The 14,500-nt window shown below is 42.3% G+C and overlaps 1 protein-coding gene across 2 annotated transcripts in view; it reads left to right on the top strand.

Annotated features, from left to right (window-relative positions):
* ITGA6 (integrin subunit alpha 6) overlaps positions 1-14,500 on the top strand; it is an 84,368-nt gene that overhangs the window by 30,819 nt on the left and 39,049 nt on the right. For both annotated transcript variants that reach the window (XM_043894113.1, XM_043894114.1), the window contains exons 2-5: positions 8,772-8,896; positions 10,247-10,326; positions 11,999-12,254; positions 13,860-13,991. In XM_043894113.1, the coding sequence (XP_043750048.1) occupies positions 8,772-8,896; positions 10,247-10,326; positions 11,999-12,254; positions 13,860-13,991 (593 nt within the window). The remainder of the gene's footprint in view (positions 1-8,771; positions 8,897-10,246; positions 10,327-11,998; positions 12,255-13,859; positions 13,992-14,500) is intronic.

Below are 14,500 nucleotides of genomic sequence, written 5' to 3'. Positions count from 1 at the left end.
TTCAAAAATGATTGGATTTTGATTTATGGTTTCAGATGGCTGACTAGGTATACAGGTTCCCCTGCAGGCTCCTCAAGGCGCCGTGATGGCTGAGAGATTATTACTAAAGGCAGAAAGCAGATTGGGATCTGACTTATGACTTCACAAGGGAGGGTGCCACACTCAGGAGTGTGTCCTGCAGGGACTGCCCTGTGTCCACCCTGAGACCCCTCAGGTGCAGCAGGGACTGGGAGTGAGGGGTGGATCTGGGGGTGAAGGTCTGAAGGCTGGACCAGGTAACACCTGGTGCCAGGTAACACCTTCATTTCCCATCTCTCTCTTGAGTATAGAATGCTGGCAGTTAACACTGGCAAAACAAAACGAAACAAAACATAGTACTTTTTTTGAGAAGGAAAGGGTGATGGAAATGTTGACAGGTGCATGTTTTACAAAGCTTAAATGATTACCTCTCAGAGATGATAATGGATTCTTGTAGAGGAGGCAGTTTAGGGTATTTGCAAAACAGCTAGGGAAAGCTAGGTTTCCTTAGTGTGAATGCTGGCACCCTAGGAAATCAGCCTTCTTCCTCTGGCATTGGGGCCACTAGTCCCAGGTGGCACTAGTGGTAAAGAACCTGCCTGCCAATGCAGGAGACACGTGTTCCATCCCTGGGTTGGGAAGACCCTCTGGAGGAGGGCATGGCAACCCACTCCAGTACCCTTGCCTGGAGAATCCCATGAACAGAGGAGCCTAGCAGGCTACAGTCCATAGGGCTGCCAAGAGTCGGGCACAACTTAAGCGACTTAGCATACCTGTAGCGTTGAAGACAGGTTTTCAGTCATGACAGCAGTTCCGTACTCACTCAGCCTAAGGTGACTCCTCTGTCAGCAGGCCCCACCCAGAACTCCCTTTTAGAATTCCTGATAGAGGTGAGATGGAGCCAAAAATGGACCTTTTTTAGACAAGAGCAGAGCAAGGGAAACAAGGATTATCAGACATGTGATGAGAGCTGGCAGCATAAAGGGAATGCCTGAAGTAAACCAGAAGGAAAATTGGAAGAAAATCCAGAAGCAGAAAGAACAGAGGGGGAAAAACCCTTCTAGGTACAATGTTTAGAATTTTGAGGATATGTTAATCCACAAAATAAGAATGGGGTGTGTTGTTATGTGAAAGGCACAATCCATCAAAGAGCTTTTGGACACTACAAATTTAATTGCTGAAACTTAAAAATTAGAAATACCAGAAAATTAAATCAAATCTCAGAACTGGAAAGAGGGAACGAAAAGGTAAAGATTAATCCGGGAGGTTCAACACCTGACTAGCTAACAGAGGTTCCAGAAAGAATAGAAAATGGAATGAGTGACATGATGGATGCACCATGAGAGTTCTCTGGAACATGATGTCCTAGGTCTCTAGATTGAAAGAAGCCGCACAACTCACAATAAGTAATGGTCCACACACTGGTACTGTTGTTGTGCTGTTCAGAATGCCTGGGATAAAATGCAGAGCCTAAAAGTTTGCCTTTAAGAAATGAAAATAGGACTTAATGTCAGAATTTGCGTTGACAACACTGGATTCTAGAATAAATTAGAGCAGTGATGTCAATTCTGAAGAACATGTTGTCCAACCTATATCCTACACCCAAGCTTTCAGTCAAGAGCAGAGCAAAATAACGTTTCTGAATATGCAGGGACTCAGTTTACCTATCATGTACTATTCTTAGGATGACATTTAAGAAAATAAGAGGAAAACATGAGATCCTAGGTCAAAGGAGACCAGCTTGAGAGGGCTGTGAAAGGAAGGGCTAGGATGACCCTGTATAGCAGCCAGAGATGACTCTGACCTTGCTCCTAGAAGAACACTCAGGAGCTCCAAGGGCCCTGAGGAGGACATCTGAGCAAAGACAAGGTCCTGACTTCACCCAAGGTATGATTGGGAGCTTAGAAACCATAGAGGATGGAATGAAAGCAAACAACGGAAGGGGGAAATAAAGGTAATGAGAATGCCAAGAAAAGCAAAAGTCGTAGTCCAAATATCAGGCACACCAAACAACTGATAGAATGTAAGGAAAGCAAGTCTGCTTGACCCTGATGCTAGGAACAATACCCTTGGAGGTCAAGAGCTTTTCTAAAATTTTATTTATATTTTATTTTGGCTGTGCAGGCACTTTGTTGCAGCAGCACGGGCTTCTCTGGTTGTGTGTGTTCTAGGGCATAGGTCCAGTAGTTGTGGAGTCTTATCCACCGGACCACCAGGAACATCCCCAAGAGCTTCTAATAGTGGTGCCTGATAGAGAATAATTTCAACGCTGTTTGGTTCACCACTGAGTAACATTTACCTGGTTATATAAAAGAACAGGTGACCAAACTGTGGTTACAACACAAAATGTAAATGGTAATAGTTCTGATAATAGTGTAAAAATAGGATTTAGAGAAACCAAGGGGAAAGTTGGGGAAGCAGTGCTGATAACATCATATTCCTAACTGGGGAATGGAAAAATTTTTGTCAAATTTGATAAAGGGAAGAGAGTTAAAGTATATTACTTAAAACATAAAGGGTAGCAAATAGAAGAAATAATGTAGTTAGTAAGCATGGGAGGGAAAGTAGCTCGTAGTTTAAGCTCTCTCTTTTTCCTATTGTGGCATCAACAGTTAATTGTCTAAAGCTGATAAGTTGAGAAGTAAACATATCAGCATAATATCTAGAGTTACAGAGTAGTAAATCCAAAATTTTTAAAAAAGGAGTTTGCTCAGAGAGTGGGGTCTTGGGATGAATATGGAATCTGTTGCTCTCTCCTGTAAATTCTTTCATTTTTATTTCTTGCCATTTGTCTTTATAACTGTTAAAAATTAAGGACTGAACTTGAAGATGGGCTAAATGTAGAGGTGACAGTTGAATTATTAATGTCATCTTCTAATTTAAGACTTAATTTGGACAAACTAAGAAAGCTGTATTTTAAGTTAAGCAATAATAGTGTCCTTGTTCTAATGAAGCAATATTTCACATTTCCTGGGACAAAGTTGCATAGCTAGAGACAGAATCTTTAATCCTTGAGGAAATGAATTAGTGCCAAAAACAATGAAGCAAAGCTGCTATTGTCCTTAGAGTTTTAAAAGTACCCCAGTGTTTAGAACTTTTGGTTGCTGTATTAATAGTTGTGCAAAAGTATACCGACTCTATTTGGGAGAGAACTTGACTATAGGAAACAGTAGTAAGGCTTATTTGAAGTTTGAAATAACTTTGTGATTAAAGAACATGATAGGGTCCCGAATCTCTGTGCCAAGACTTTTGATCTAGACTCCAAAGACCTGAATTTATGTCACTGCCACAGTTGTGTAGTTTGACATCGTATTTCACTATTTCAAATTTTATTTCTCATCTTTAAAGATGATGTGGTTTTGCACATTTTGAATTTTGTATCTTATAGGTAGGTTTCCAATATGTTAGAATCCCAAGGCAGTTTTTATGTCAGTACAGCTTGAAAACAGTGGAGGTGATCGTCCACTGGCCCTGTGGAAAGATATTTGGGAAGTAATTTTTCTTGTTCATTTCGGTGTCTAAAACAATCTAAGTTCAAACTCAGACTCTTGCCCTTCCTTGATTACGGTTTCTCTTTTGACCTGATAAGGGAATAGGTTTCTTGGACCCTGTTCTGTTAGTTTCCACCATTTCCCTTTGAAGGCCATAACTTAGGTCCCTTGATCCCTGTCACTCTGAATGTGAGTTGCTACTGTACTTCTGAATTCTTCTACTCATCCTGGATGGGTCAGTAAGAAGAGCAGCCACTGCTGCTGCTTCTCAAAGGAAAATGAACTGCCTGGCAGCTGCTGCCTAGGTCCTCGGAGTTGCTGTGGGCATCCAGGCAGTGCCCAAACTGCCTGCTGCACACCAAAACCAGCTTCACGGGGGGCAAAAGAGTAGCATTTGAGCAGAAAGTGGATTTGGATGTGGCCCGAGTCTTCCCCCCAGATTCAGGCTGCCGGTCCTAGAGCTGCACGCGTCTTGTTCCTGGAGCTGGCTGATTCCGATTGGCTTAGGCCAGTGCCCAGGTCCCAAAAGACTTAATTAGGAAGTCGATGGGTTGCACCAGGCCAGTGTCACTGACTGGGTACATACAGCTCTGTTTTCATTTCTTTGTCCTTGCCAGGCATAGCCTTAGCGAATGGGTTGTGATCTTTTGTGATGAAGGCTGGTTCTAAGCAGAAATCAGAACTTGCTTAGTTCCTGAACAAGTGAGGGCAACTTTACCTTGAGGATTAAGACACCTGTCAGTTGTTGACTTTGATGCGGGGGGGTTGGGGGGTGGAAAGGGGAGTACCGGCTTCTTCCATCAAAGTGCTTCCTTTCCTTTTCTGTGACTCTGATATTATCTGACTGAGCTCCACCTGCCCGCGCCATTGTTTTCCTGATTTTCCTGTAAGTGTGGGTTTCATGGAATGGGGTACAGTTAGAGCAGGGACCTGGGAGAAAAGGACAAGGCAGGGAACACAGGAGGCGATGTGACAGCTAACAGTGTTTTCCAGAGGTACATTTCTCTTGTTTTGTCAAGTTCTCTTTTCCTTCTGTGTTATCCCCCCACCCCAAAATCTTCTATAGGAGCTTGGCATTTATAGCACAGGGGAAATTTTTGTTGCCACAGCTTATATAACCAGCCAGCAAACTGGAGTTGAAGGGCCGGTCTGTCCTGCATGTTGTGTTAGAGGGTCAGGGAAACTGGAAATCTCCAGGTACCCTAGAGGCAGAAGTCCTCCCAGGTAGCTGGAGGGTGTGGTGGGGGGAGGGCGTGACCGGAAAGAGCTGGAGGGAGCGGCTTGATCTGAAGGATTGTCTGTGTAAATGGAACAATATCAGCAGCATTGTCAACAACAGGAAACCCGGAAGCACCTGTGGGGCTAGAGGGTTGGCGGAAGCCAGCCTGCTCGGCAGGTGCGCCTCTGTGGCCCTTTGCACCGGAACGTGGAGCTCCAGAGGCCGGGTTGCCCATCCCCAAACCCCTTCTTGTTACATCGCCGATTCTTATGCCTCCATTAACTCTGGCTCCTTCCCTGCCAGCCTTGGCACGTGCTGTGCCCCTCACCCCCTCACCGGGCCACCTCCCGCTCCTGACATCTCTAGGTGACACTTCCTCGGGGCAGACTGAGTGCCCTCTGGACCAGGCACAGCACTCTGCCCCACCCTGGCATGGCTTCCATCTCCCTGCCATTTAAAGATAATGGATCTGGCTTCCGCAGGGCCAGGGTTGGGTAGGGAGAGGGGGCAATTCTTACTCATCCTAGGAGGCTCTTAAATGTTTGTGGAATGAATAAATGAATGAATGAGCAAGGACGGTCAACAGGAAATAACAAGCCCAATACCCGCCTTTGGGGTAGCTTGCCAGGCTCCTTGGGTGGGGATGAGGAGAGGAAGTGGTCAGAGAAGATACACTGTAATAACCTTGGAACTCCTGGCCTGCTCTTTACTTACCGCCTTCCCTTTGGAGTCATCATTACCTTTATAGGAAATCTCCTCCTGACCTTCGCCCCACCCAGCTGCAAAAATGCTCCGCCTTCCCTCACCCTTTCTGCGCTGGTCTTAAATCTGTCAGTAAAGGAAACCAGTCTTGCTTCAATGTTTCACTTGTGTAGGTTTTGCCCTTCCAGCTAGACTGTCAATACCCGAAAAATCCTGGGTTTTATTTCCTAGGAAGCAATTTAAAGGAATGGAGAAAACATGGCTCCAAAGGGGTTTTTTTTCCTGACTCTCAGCTACCTATGAGACCTTAGGGGCAGAGTACTTAACCTTCTCCCAAAAGCCTGTTTGCTCCTCTGCAGAGTTAGAGGGCCGAACACATTTTCCAGTGCTTCCAGTGCCCACATCCTGTGCTTCTGAGCCTAGCAGTTTGCTTATCCCTCCCAGGACCTGGACAAGGTTCCGTCTTCACCCTTGCTGAGTCATTGAACCTGTTCACTCACAGGGTCTAGGCTAGTTCATCTTGCAGCTCTTGGTTGGAACCCCTGGGATCAAGCAAGGATGATGTTAACGAAATAGGTGTGGGGATAGCAGCCCTTGGCCTTGCTCTGCCCAGAAGTCCCGCCCAGTCTCTGTTCCAGTTCTGTACCTTGGAGTGTGCTACTTCGTCCTGTAAATGTTGGATGGACTGGAGGTAGAGGCTGCTGGTGCTGCTGTGCAAGGGTCTGGGGGAAGGATGGTGCCCGGGCTCCGTGTTCACATGTGAGCGAGTCTGCCAGTGTTCTGTAGGGTCTGTGTCACTGGCTGTCCCTGGCAGAGTCTGGTACCCCTCTCTATTTTCCCAGTGCATTTTTATTCCATTGTACCCACTGCACTGCATTGGTTTTAAAGGAAAATAAGTTAAATCCTTTATTGGGATCATAGCAACGACAAAAGCAATAAGGCCTGTCGTTGGGCCGGGAGAGAGTGGTGGTGTTATTTGTCTTCGTTTTTGTTATTTGCATCTGAGAGTTAGGAGTTTCTTGAAGGCCAGGATTGGCTTTTCTGTTTTGGGAGTTGGCTGTTGGTTTACATTTGTGTTCCCAGCCGTTTTCCCAGCTCTAGCCTGGTTTCTCTTCTCTGCTGTTTCTGTCTGTCTGGTGTCCAGTGTGTGTCCTTTTCTCTTTGTTTCTTTTCCTTGTCGTCAGTTAGTTAGCCAGACCCCAAAGACTGTAAAACCGATGGTAATTAAAAGACATTAGCAACCCAAAGGCCTAAACAGACATTTCTACAAAGAAGACTTACCGATGGTTAATAAACACATGAAAAGATGCTCAACGTTGGTCATTACCAGAGAAATGCAAATCAAAACCACAATGAGCTATCACCTCACACTGGTCAGAATGGCCATCATCAAAAAGTCCACAAACAATAAATGCTGAGAGGGTGTGGAGAAAAGGAAACCGTTCTTGCACTGTTGGTGGGAATGTAAATTGAGACAGCCATTATGGAAGATAGTATGGAGATTCCTTTAAAAACTAGGAATAAAACTACCACATGACCCAGCAATCCCACTCCTAGGCATATACCCTGAGGAAACCAGGGCTGAAAAAGACACATGTATCCCATTGTTCATTGCAGCACTATTTACAATAGCTAGAACATGGAAGCAACCTAGATGTCCATCGACAGATGAATGGATAAAGAAGTTGTGGTACATATACACAATAGTATATTACTCAGCCATAAAAAGGAACACTTTCGAGTCAGTTCTGATGAGGTGGATGAACCTGGAACCTATCATACAGAGTGAAGTGAGTCAGAAAGAGAAAGATAAATATCATATTCTAATGCACATATATGGAATCTAGAAAAATGATTCTGAAGAATTTATTTACAGGGCAGCAATGGAGAAACAGACATAGAGAATAGACTTATGGACATGGGGAAAGGGGAGGAGAGGGTGAGATGTGTGGAAAGAGTAACATGGAAACTTACATCACCATATGTAAAATAGATAGCCAACAGGAATTTGCTGTGTGGCTCAGAAAACTCAAACAGGGGCTCTGTATCAATATAGAGGGGTGGGATGGGGAGGAAGATGGGAGGGAGGTTCAAAAGGGAGGGGATATATGTATAGCTATGGCTGATTCCTGTTGAGGTTTGACAGAAAACAACAAAATTCTGTAAAGCAATTACCCTTCAATTAAAAAAAGAAAAAAGACATTAGCAAAAGAACATAGCAGAAAGATAGTGGGTCTTTAAAGATCCTATTGGCTGAGAAGCAGTGAACTTTTAAGGATTGTGGGTTTAGCTTAGGAGCCTCTCTTACTGGAGATGGCAAGAACTCTGAGGTGGGAGGGGAGAGGGAACATTGTGGTGCCTACTGCATAGAAGGTACGCTCAGACCATCCCTGAGTCCTTGGTGGATAGTGATTGGATGATAGAAGAGGAATTTGTCAAGATGACCAAGCGCCAGAAAGTGAGAATTGATGCAGAAAGAGGCTACAAAACAGTAATTCGGTCGAGTTGTGTCTCGGGCAAAGATTTGGTTCCAAATCTATATTGTTACAAGGTAAACTGAGGCATATTAAAAACTTGATGAGTTTATTTGAGCAGAAATCAGTGCAAACCTGGCAGTGTTGAACCAGCAAGAGCAGGGAAAGACACCGAAAGTAAGGACAGTAAGGAAGCAAAGTGAGGAAATGATTCGATTGGCTTACCGTCTGGGTGCCTGTTTGTGATCGGTTGCCCTTGGGTTTGGTTTTGTAACCTTGAGACATTTACAGGCTGAGATTTCAGTTTGCTTCCCTAGGCTGCCATAGCCTTAGACCCGCCTCAGTCCAGTGGCCGCCTGGTTTAATCAATTAAACAGTATATAAACTGAAAATCTGGGGGATATTCAAAAATCACCTTTGAACCCTGCACCCCCACCCTAAGAAGACACAGTGTTAGAAACAGATGTGTTATCATTTCAGTTTAGTGTGACCGTTTTTCTCCCCCAGTGAGGGAGTGTTTGTTTTGTCTGAGTTCCTTGTGATGTCCTTGGCTTAGGTGTAGGGGGCAAGCTCTGCGGAAAGTGTCTTCTTAAAACAGCAGATGCGTGCCCAGCAGAGAGCGGCTGATACTGTGAGAGACAGGCGTATCGTTCACCTGTTCACCTGTTTCAACAACCCCTTTTCTTGTGCTTTCCTTGCATCTTTGTCTGTGTCCCAGGGCTCTGCCCGTGTTCTCCCTCACCACCTAAACTGGCGGAGAATTAGGAGACTTTTTGACAGAGAATAACTCCGGTATCTCTTGGCTCTGACTCTGAATGTTAAATGCACATTCAGCTCAAATCTCCAAATTCTCTGTTTCGCCCACAGATTGCTGGTGGGGGCGCCCCGCGCGGTGGCCCTCCCGCTGCAGAAGGCCAACAGAACCGGAGGCTTGTATAGCTGCGACATCACGTCCCGGGGGCCGTGCACGCGAGTTGAGTTTGATAACGACGGTGTGTTCTTCTGCACTTGCTCAGTCTTCCCTTGGCCAACTCAACCTGTATCCCACTTGCCCTTTCCAAGAGGAAGGAAAGAGGGGAAAAAGCATTTATTCTTGGGGAGAAGGCCTCTCTTAGTTGCATGGGCCTTGACTGTTTCTTGTGTGCCCTGAGAACGTTTACTTTTTAAGTCACTTTGCTTGCCGCGTTTTGCTGTCTCCCCAACCCTGGGTTCCAAACTGGTATGGTGTATCAATGTTGCCACCTAGTGATGTGTTGAGGTTCTACAGGAGATGGTTGAAAAATTGTTCAGAAAATTGAACGTGTATCCTGTACTCAGCAGCCAAAAGTTCTCATTTGCTGTTAAAATATTAGGGAGAAAAAGACTGTTAAATATAAGATCTCTCTAAAATGAGAGCTGGACAACATGGATAAATTTTTCCCAGCTATCTCAGATGGAGGCTGGTTTTGTATAGACTGTGTGGTGGGCAGCGCAATTAGTGTCCTGAGAAGCTGCAACCAAACCTAATTTGACATTCTTGGTTGACGCAGATTTGCAGCTTCATGTTTATGTTCTTCTCTAGTTTTTTTTTTTAATCTTTTTAGCACAGCTTTTTTTTAACTGATTGGAAAATAATATATGTTAATTGTTAGAAATCTGTAAATGACATTGAACTATAAAGAAAAAAAACCCAAACCCACTGATAATGTAGAGATAATTCCTATTTATTTAATATTTTGGCATTTTTCCTTCTGCTCACCTAAAATTGTTTAATTTTCATGTTTTTGTAATGATTCAAAATTGAAAATCATGCCTGCCTTCTCATTAAGGAAGGCAAAATTTTGGATGTAGGGTTATACAGTAGGCTCAAATTGATACTGAAGAGCACGCGAAGAGGTAAAAATAAATAATACCAATTTACTTTTTTTCATCAATAGAAAGATAGAAAGTGAATCTGAGGCCTTGTTTTCCCATCTCCAGTAAAGAAAAGCAAAGTTCATGCTATTATGTAACAAATTTGAGGGTATATAGAGAAGTAACTCCCTTTTTGTTAGTTTGGATGGTCATTTCTGTACTTGGGATTTTGGGTGTCAGACAAGGTGAAGGGCCACCAGGTAGAATTACATATTTTATGTAAAGAATTTGGTGAAACATTCATACCAATAACCACTCACCTGTTTTCTTAAGATGGAAAGTAATTTTTATGGATTGAGTAATTGCACTTACTAAGTAGTTAGACTTGGAGTCAAGGCAGTTTAGAAGCTGTTTCTTACGTTTTTGCTCACTTATTGGTTCATGGCCTGTTGCAGTAGCTTTGAAGTCCTAGCTGTGTGTGTGTGTGACCTATGCTGCTTTCTCCGCAGCTGACCCTTCATCGGAAAGCAAGGAAGATCAGTGGATGGGAGTCACTGTCCAAAGCCAGGGTCCAGGCGGCAAAGTCGTGGTAAGTATAGAGAGATGTGTCCATTCCACACTGAGTGCCTATTGTGTGCTGGTGCTGGGCTTCTAGCAGTGAACAGAACAGACAGCTTCCGCCTGCCTAGAGAGTACATTCTAGAAAACGGACTGCTATACAGCAGGAATTGATGTCAAGAGGAAATCAAACCATTACTTTTTCTGTGATTCCTGATTTACTTTGAAACAGCTCTACAACCTGCTTTTCCTTAGAACGTTTAGATCCAAAAAACTTACTTAAAAACCTTTACTGAATGTCCCTACAACTTTAGGTGGTCTTGAAAAACCAAAGCAAAACCTTCCATGGTTTTTGTCCTAGGAATTATGCAGCTATTATAGATGAGTTACAAAAATATGGGAATGGTCATGCAAAGTAAGGATCAGATCATTTTAAACTTTTTATTTTCTGGGCTACTTCAGATAGAAGTGGTAGCTGAGAAAAAAGGGTTGTTCGATGGAATGTTTTAGGTGGCCTTGGAGGTGCCAGACTGGATCACGATGATCTTTCTGTCTCTTTTAAAATCTGGTTGCTGTAACAAATTTATGTAGAATTTTGAGAAAAATGAGAATTTTACCAAGTATTGAATTTTTACATCTAAAGAGATGCATTATGGATATTGATTTGGACATTGTAAAGTATTTTCAGTCTGTGTTATATGGAGGGTGGCCATGAATACCCATATGTGAAAATTAGAGTTTATTTTGTCTCTCTGGCAGTATGATTTTTCTCTGCCTTTTTAAAAGACTGCTCTCTGCCTTTTAAAATAAACTTAATCTCAGAGTTTAAAGGATAAGTTAAGATAGGATTGATTATGAGGAAATAGTATGGGTAAAAGGAAAATTCCTTTGTTTTAGCCCAATCCCTGCGAAAACATGTCCATGTTTGTCTCCTCTGGAACATGTTCCTTCTTTTCATGAACATACTGATATAAAGGTTTAATGTAGCTGCTAAAGGCCAATTAAATTGAGAAGATAAAAGAAGGTGTTTCCCATTGTTTATGTGACAGGTAAATTGACAAATACATTGCCTGTGAATTGCAGATTGTTGTTTAAACACTGAGTCGTGTGTGTGCATGTGTGCTAAGTTGCTTCAGTCGTGTGTGACCCGCCACACTAGACTGTAGCCCGCCAGGCTCCTCTGTCCATGGGATTCTCCGGGCAAGAATACTAGAGGGGTTGCCATGCCCTCCAGGGAATCCTCCTGACCCAGGGGTCAAACCTGCATCTCTTACGTTTCCTGCATAGCAGGCAGGTTCTTTACCACTGGTGCCATCTGGGAAGTCCCACTAAGTCATATCCAACTCTTCTGCGACTGCATGGGCTGTTGCCTGCTAGGCTCCTCTGTCCATGGCATTTCCCAGGCAAGAATACTGGAGTGGGTTACCATTTCCTTCTCCAGGGGATTATAGATTGGCCTTCAGTATTTAGACTGCAACATTATTCTCTGGGTGACGATAAGACAGAAGTCCTGTGCTAGATAGTGATCTCCTTCTTGCAACTTTGGGGAAGATTTGCTGGTTTTCTGACCTGGTCTCAGGATGAGGACACATTTAACATCCCATTTAGAATTAACCTCTTGATTGTTGATAATTTCATTGGTTTGTAATGAAGAACTTCAGGTTTGCCAACACATGTGGGCTACTTTATTCATTTGCTTGCAGACGTGTGCACATCGATATGAAAAAAGACAACATGTTAATACGAAGCAGGAATCCCGAGACATCTTTGGAAGGTGCTATGTCCTAAGTCAGAATCTCAGGATTGAAGATGATATGGATGGAGGAGACTGGAGTTTTTGTGATGGCAGATTGAGAGGTCATGAAAAATTTGGTTCTTGCCAGCAAGGTGTAGCAGCTACTTTTACTAAAGACTTCCATTACATTGCGTTTGGAGCCCCAGGCACTTATAACTGGAAAGGTATGTTGTGTATTTATAGAAATGGAGATTAGAATGACTGCATAATTTCTGCCTATGCACCATGGTTTAGTATGTTTTAAATTAAAATAGAATGTATTATAAGGCATTTTTATATTATAGAAGTAGAGTAGGATTATTAAAATATCTTAATTCTGATTTTTAAAAACAATCGTCAAAATGAATGTTCTGTTTTTCCCTCTGCCAGCAATTTACATTCATATAACTACTTAACTTCCTTTTGTAAAAATATAGTTAGCATTAGTTTTTGCTGTTTTGTATTTGCTTGTGTCATGAAACTGAAAGTTTTAATTTTAACATGGGGATCTGAAAACTGAGAATTGAGTGGTGATGTATACAAATAATATTGTATTGATACAGACATTTCTTTAGTCATGTATTACTCGGGCTATGTTTTGCTACTAAAGCAGGGTAGTTAGAAAGACAGATGAGAAATTAGGAAATTTTGAGATGATTGCAGATAACTGGTGGAAAGCTTGTTGAATGGTATTGTTTAAATAATCTCGAGATACAGGTGAAGGGCGACATCACATTTTTGCCTAGAGGAACATGGTCAGTGCCCCTGTAATAAAAGTTCAACTTCTGACAAAATTAAGCAGGTATAGAAAACCACTCTATTATGAAGGACAATTTACCTGATTCTAATTCATAGTGAAGAGAATTACATCTGATTCAGAAATAAGATTTTTTGGGGAGAAATTTATTATGATAAATCCTATGTTCTAATATTTTCTATAGTCAGAAAAATCTTAGGAAAATTTTCCATTGTTCATTCAAAAATTTCTGAGTTTTAATTTGTGTTAGGAATGGTCCTTGAATACCTTCCTGGGTGTGTCATTCATAGCAACCTTTGGGAATGATTTTCTTAGACTACCCACCCTTAGCTGAAGCTTCCACATGGCAGTATTTGTTGGGTTATCTTGATCTAATAACACACTGAATTTAGAAAGAGTTTTATTTTAGCAAGAGATGCCATACATAGTAAAACAAAATAAAAACACCCACCAATTATGTATGTTTTAGTTTATGGGAAATACATCTTGCCTGCTTTGTAAATGCTGACTTAAAATGTTACCACTTAAAAAAGTCATATAGTGGACTTACTATGTGAGATCTTCTCTTTTCAATGGTTAGGTCTGAAAATTTTTTGAAGATTTAAAAATCTCTGGTTAAAAATTATTGGAAGAAAATATCAAAATACTAATCTCGCTTTCACGAAATTGATTTTAGGATTATAGGAAATGTAAAATATATCAGGTTCATATAATTAAAAAGTTTTCTGTAGGTTTAGTTAATTAAACATTCCATTTTCCATCTATAATTCCATTTTCATGGCATTATAAAGATAATTCATGAAAACACGTGGGCATTTTTTTTATTGCTAAAACAATTTTGTTTGATGTAAAAACCTACACGAACAGGATTTTTTAACTTTAATAACCTCAAAAGTCATCTTCTGCCTTTTGTTCCTCCAAACTTTTCTTTCTGAACTTAATGATAATATCAGGAATTTTTATTAGGACCATCTATTTTATTTTGTTTCATCTTCATTTTTTTTTTTTCTTTTTTACCATTTCATTCTTTTAGGGATTGTTCGCGTAGAGCAAAAGAATAACACTTTTTTTGACATGAACATCTTTGAAGATGGGCCTTATGAAGTTGGTGGAGAGACTGACCATGACGAAAGTCTAGTTCCTGTTCCTGCTAACAGTTACTTAGGTAGGAACGAGAGTAGATGACACGCCTACTTCTTCAGATGCCTCTGTGCAACAGTGCTGTCGTGGGACCCTGGACTGTGAGGCTGAGAAAAGGCCAGATTGGAGCTGGGGGCTGTGGCTTCATTTACTGGAATTTAAAGCTTGGTGATCCCTGAGGTAGTCTGACTGATACTTGGGGTATCTGGCCTGAGCTGCCTCAAAGCAGGAGGAAACCTACCGTCTCCTAAAATCTTCTGTCCTCCTGCCTGGAGGTCTGTTTCCTGAGCTAATGTCCACTTCTGTAACCCACACCAGGCGGTCCACGCAGCCGTGACACAATGCATGGATGTAAGCAAGAGGCCGAGTTGTCTTCCCTCTCCCTTCAGTGCCTCTTTTTGGAGAGATACTCTTGAAGAGCTGCATTTATGAAGTTACTCTTAAGTGGCAGGTCAAGACCTCCAGATCCATCCCCTGTGACTGCCCTTCTCCAAGGGCTGGCCTTGCTTCTGGATTGTCACAAGGTCCCTGGCG

The sequence above is a fragment of the Cervus elaphus genome, chromosome 33 (genome assembly GCF_910594005.1).
Source record: "Cervus elaphus chromosome 33, mCerEla1.1, whole genome shotgun sequence".
Taxonomy (NCBI): Eukaryota; Metazoa; Chordata; class Mammalia; order Artiodactyla; family Cervidae; genus Cervus; species Cervus elaphus.
This window is presented reverse-complemented; position numbering and strand designations above follow the sequence as displayed.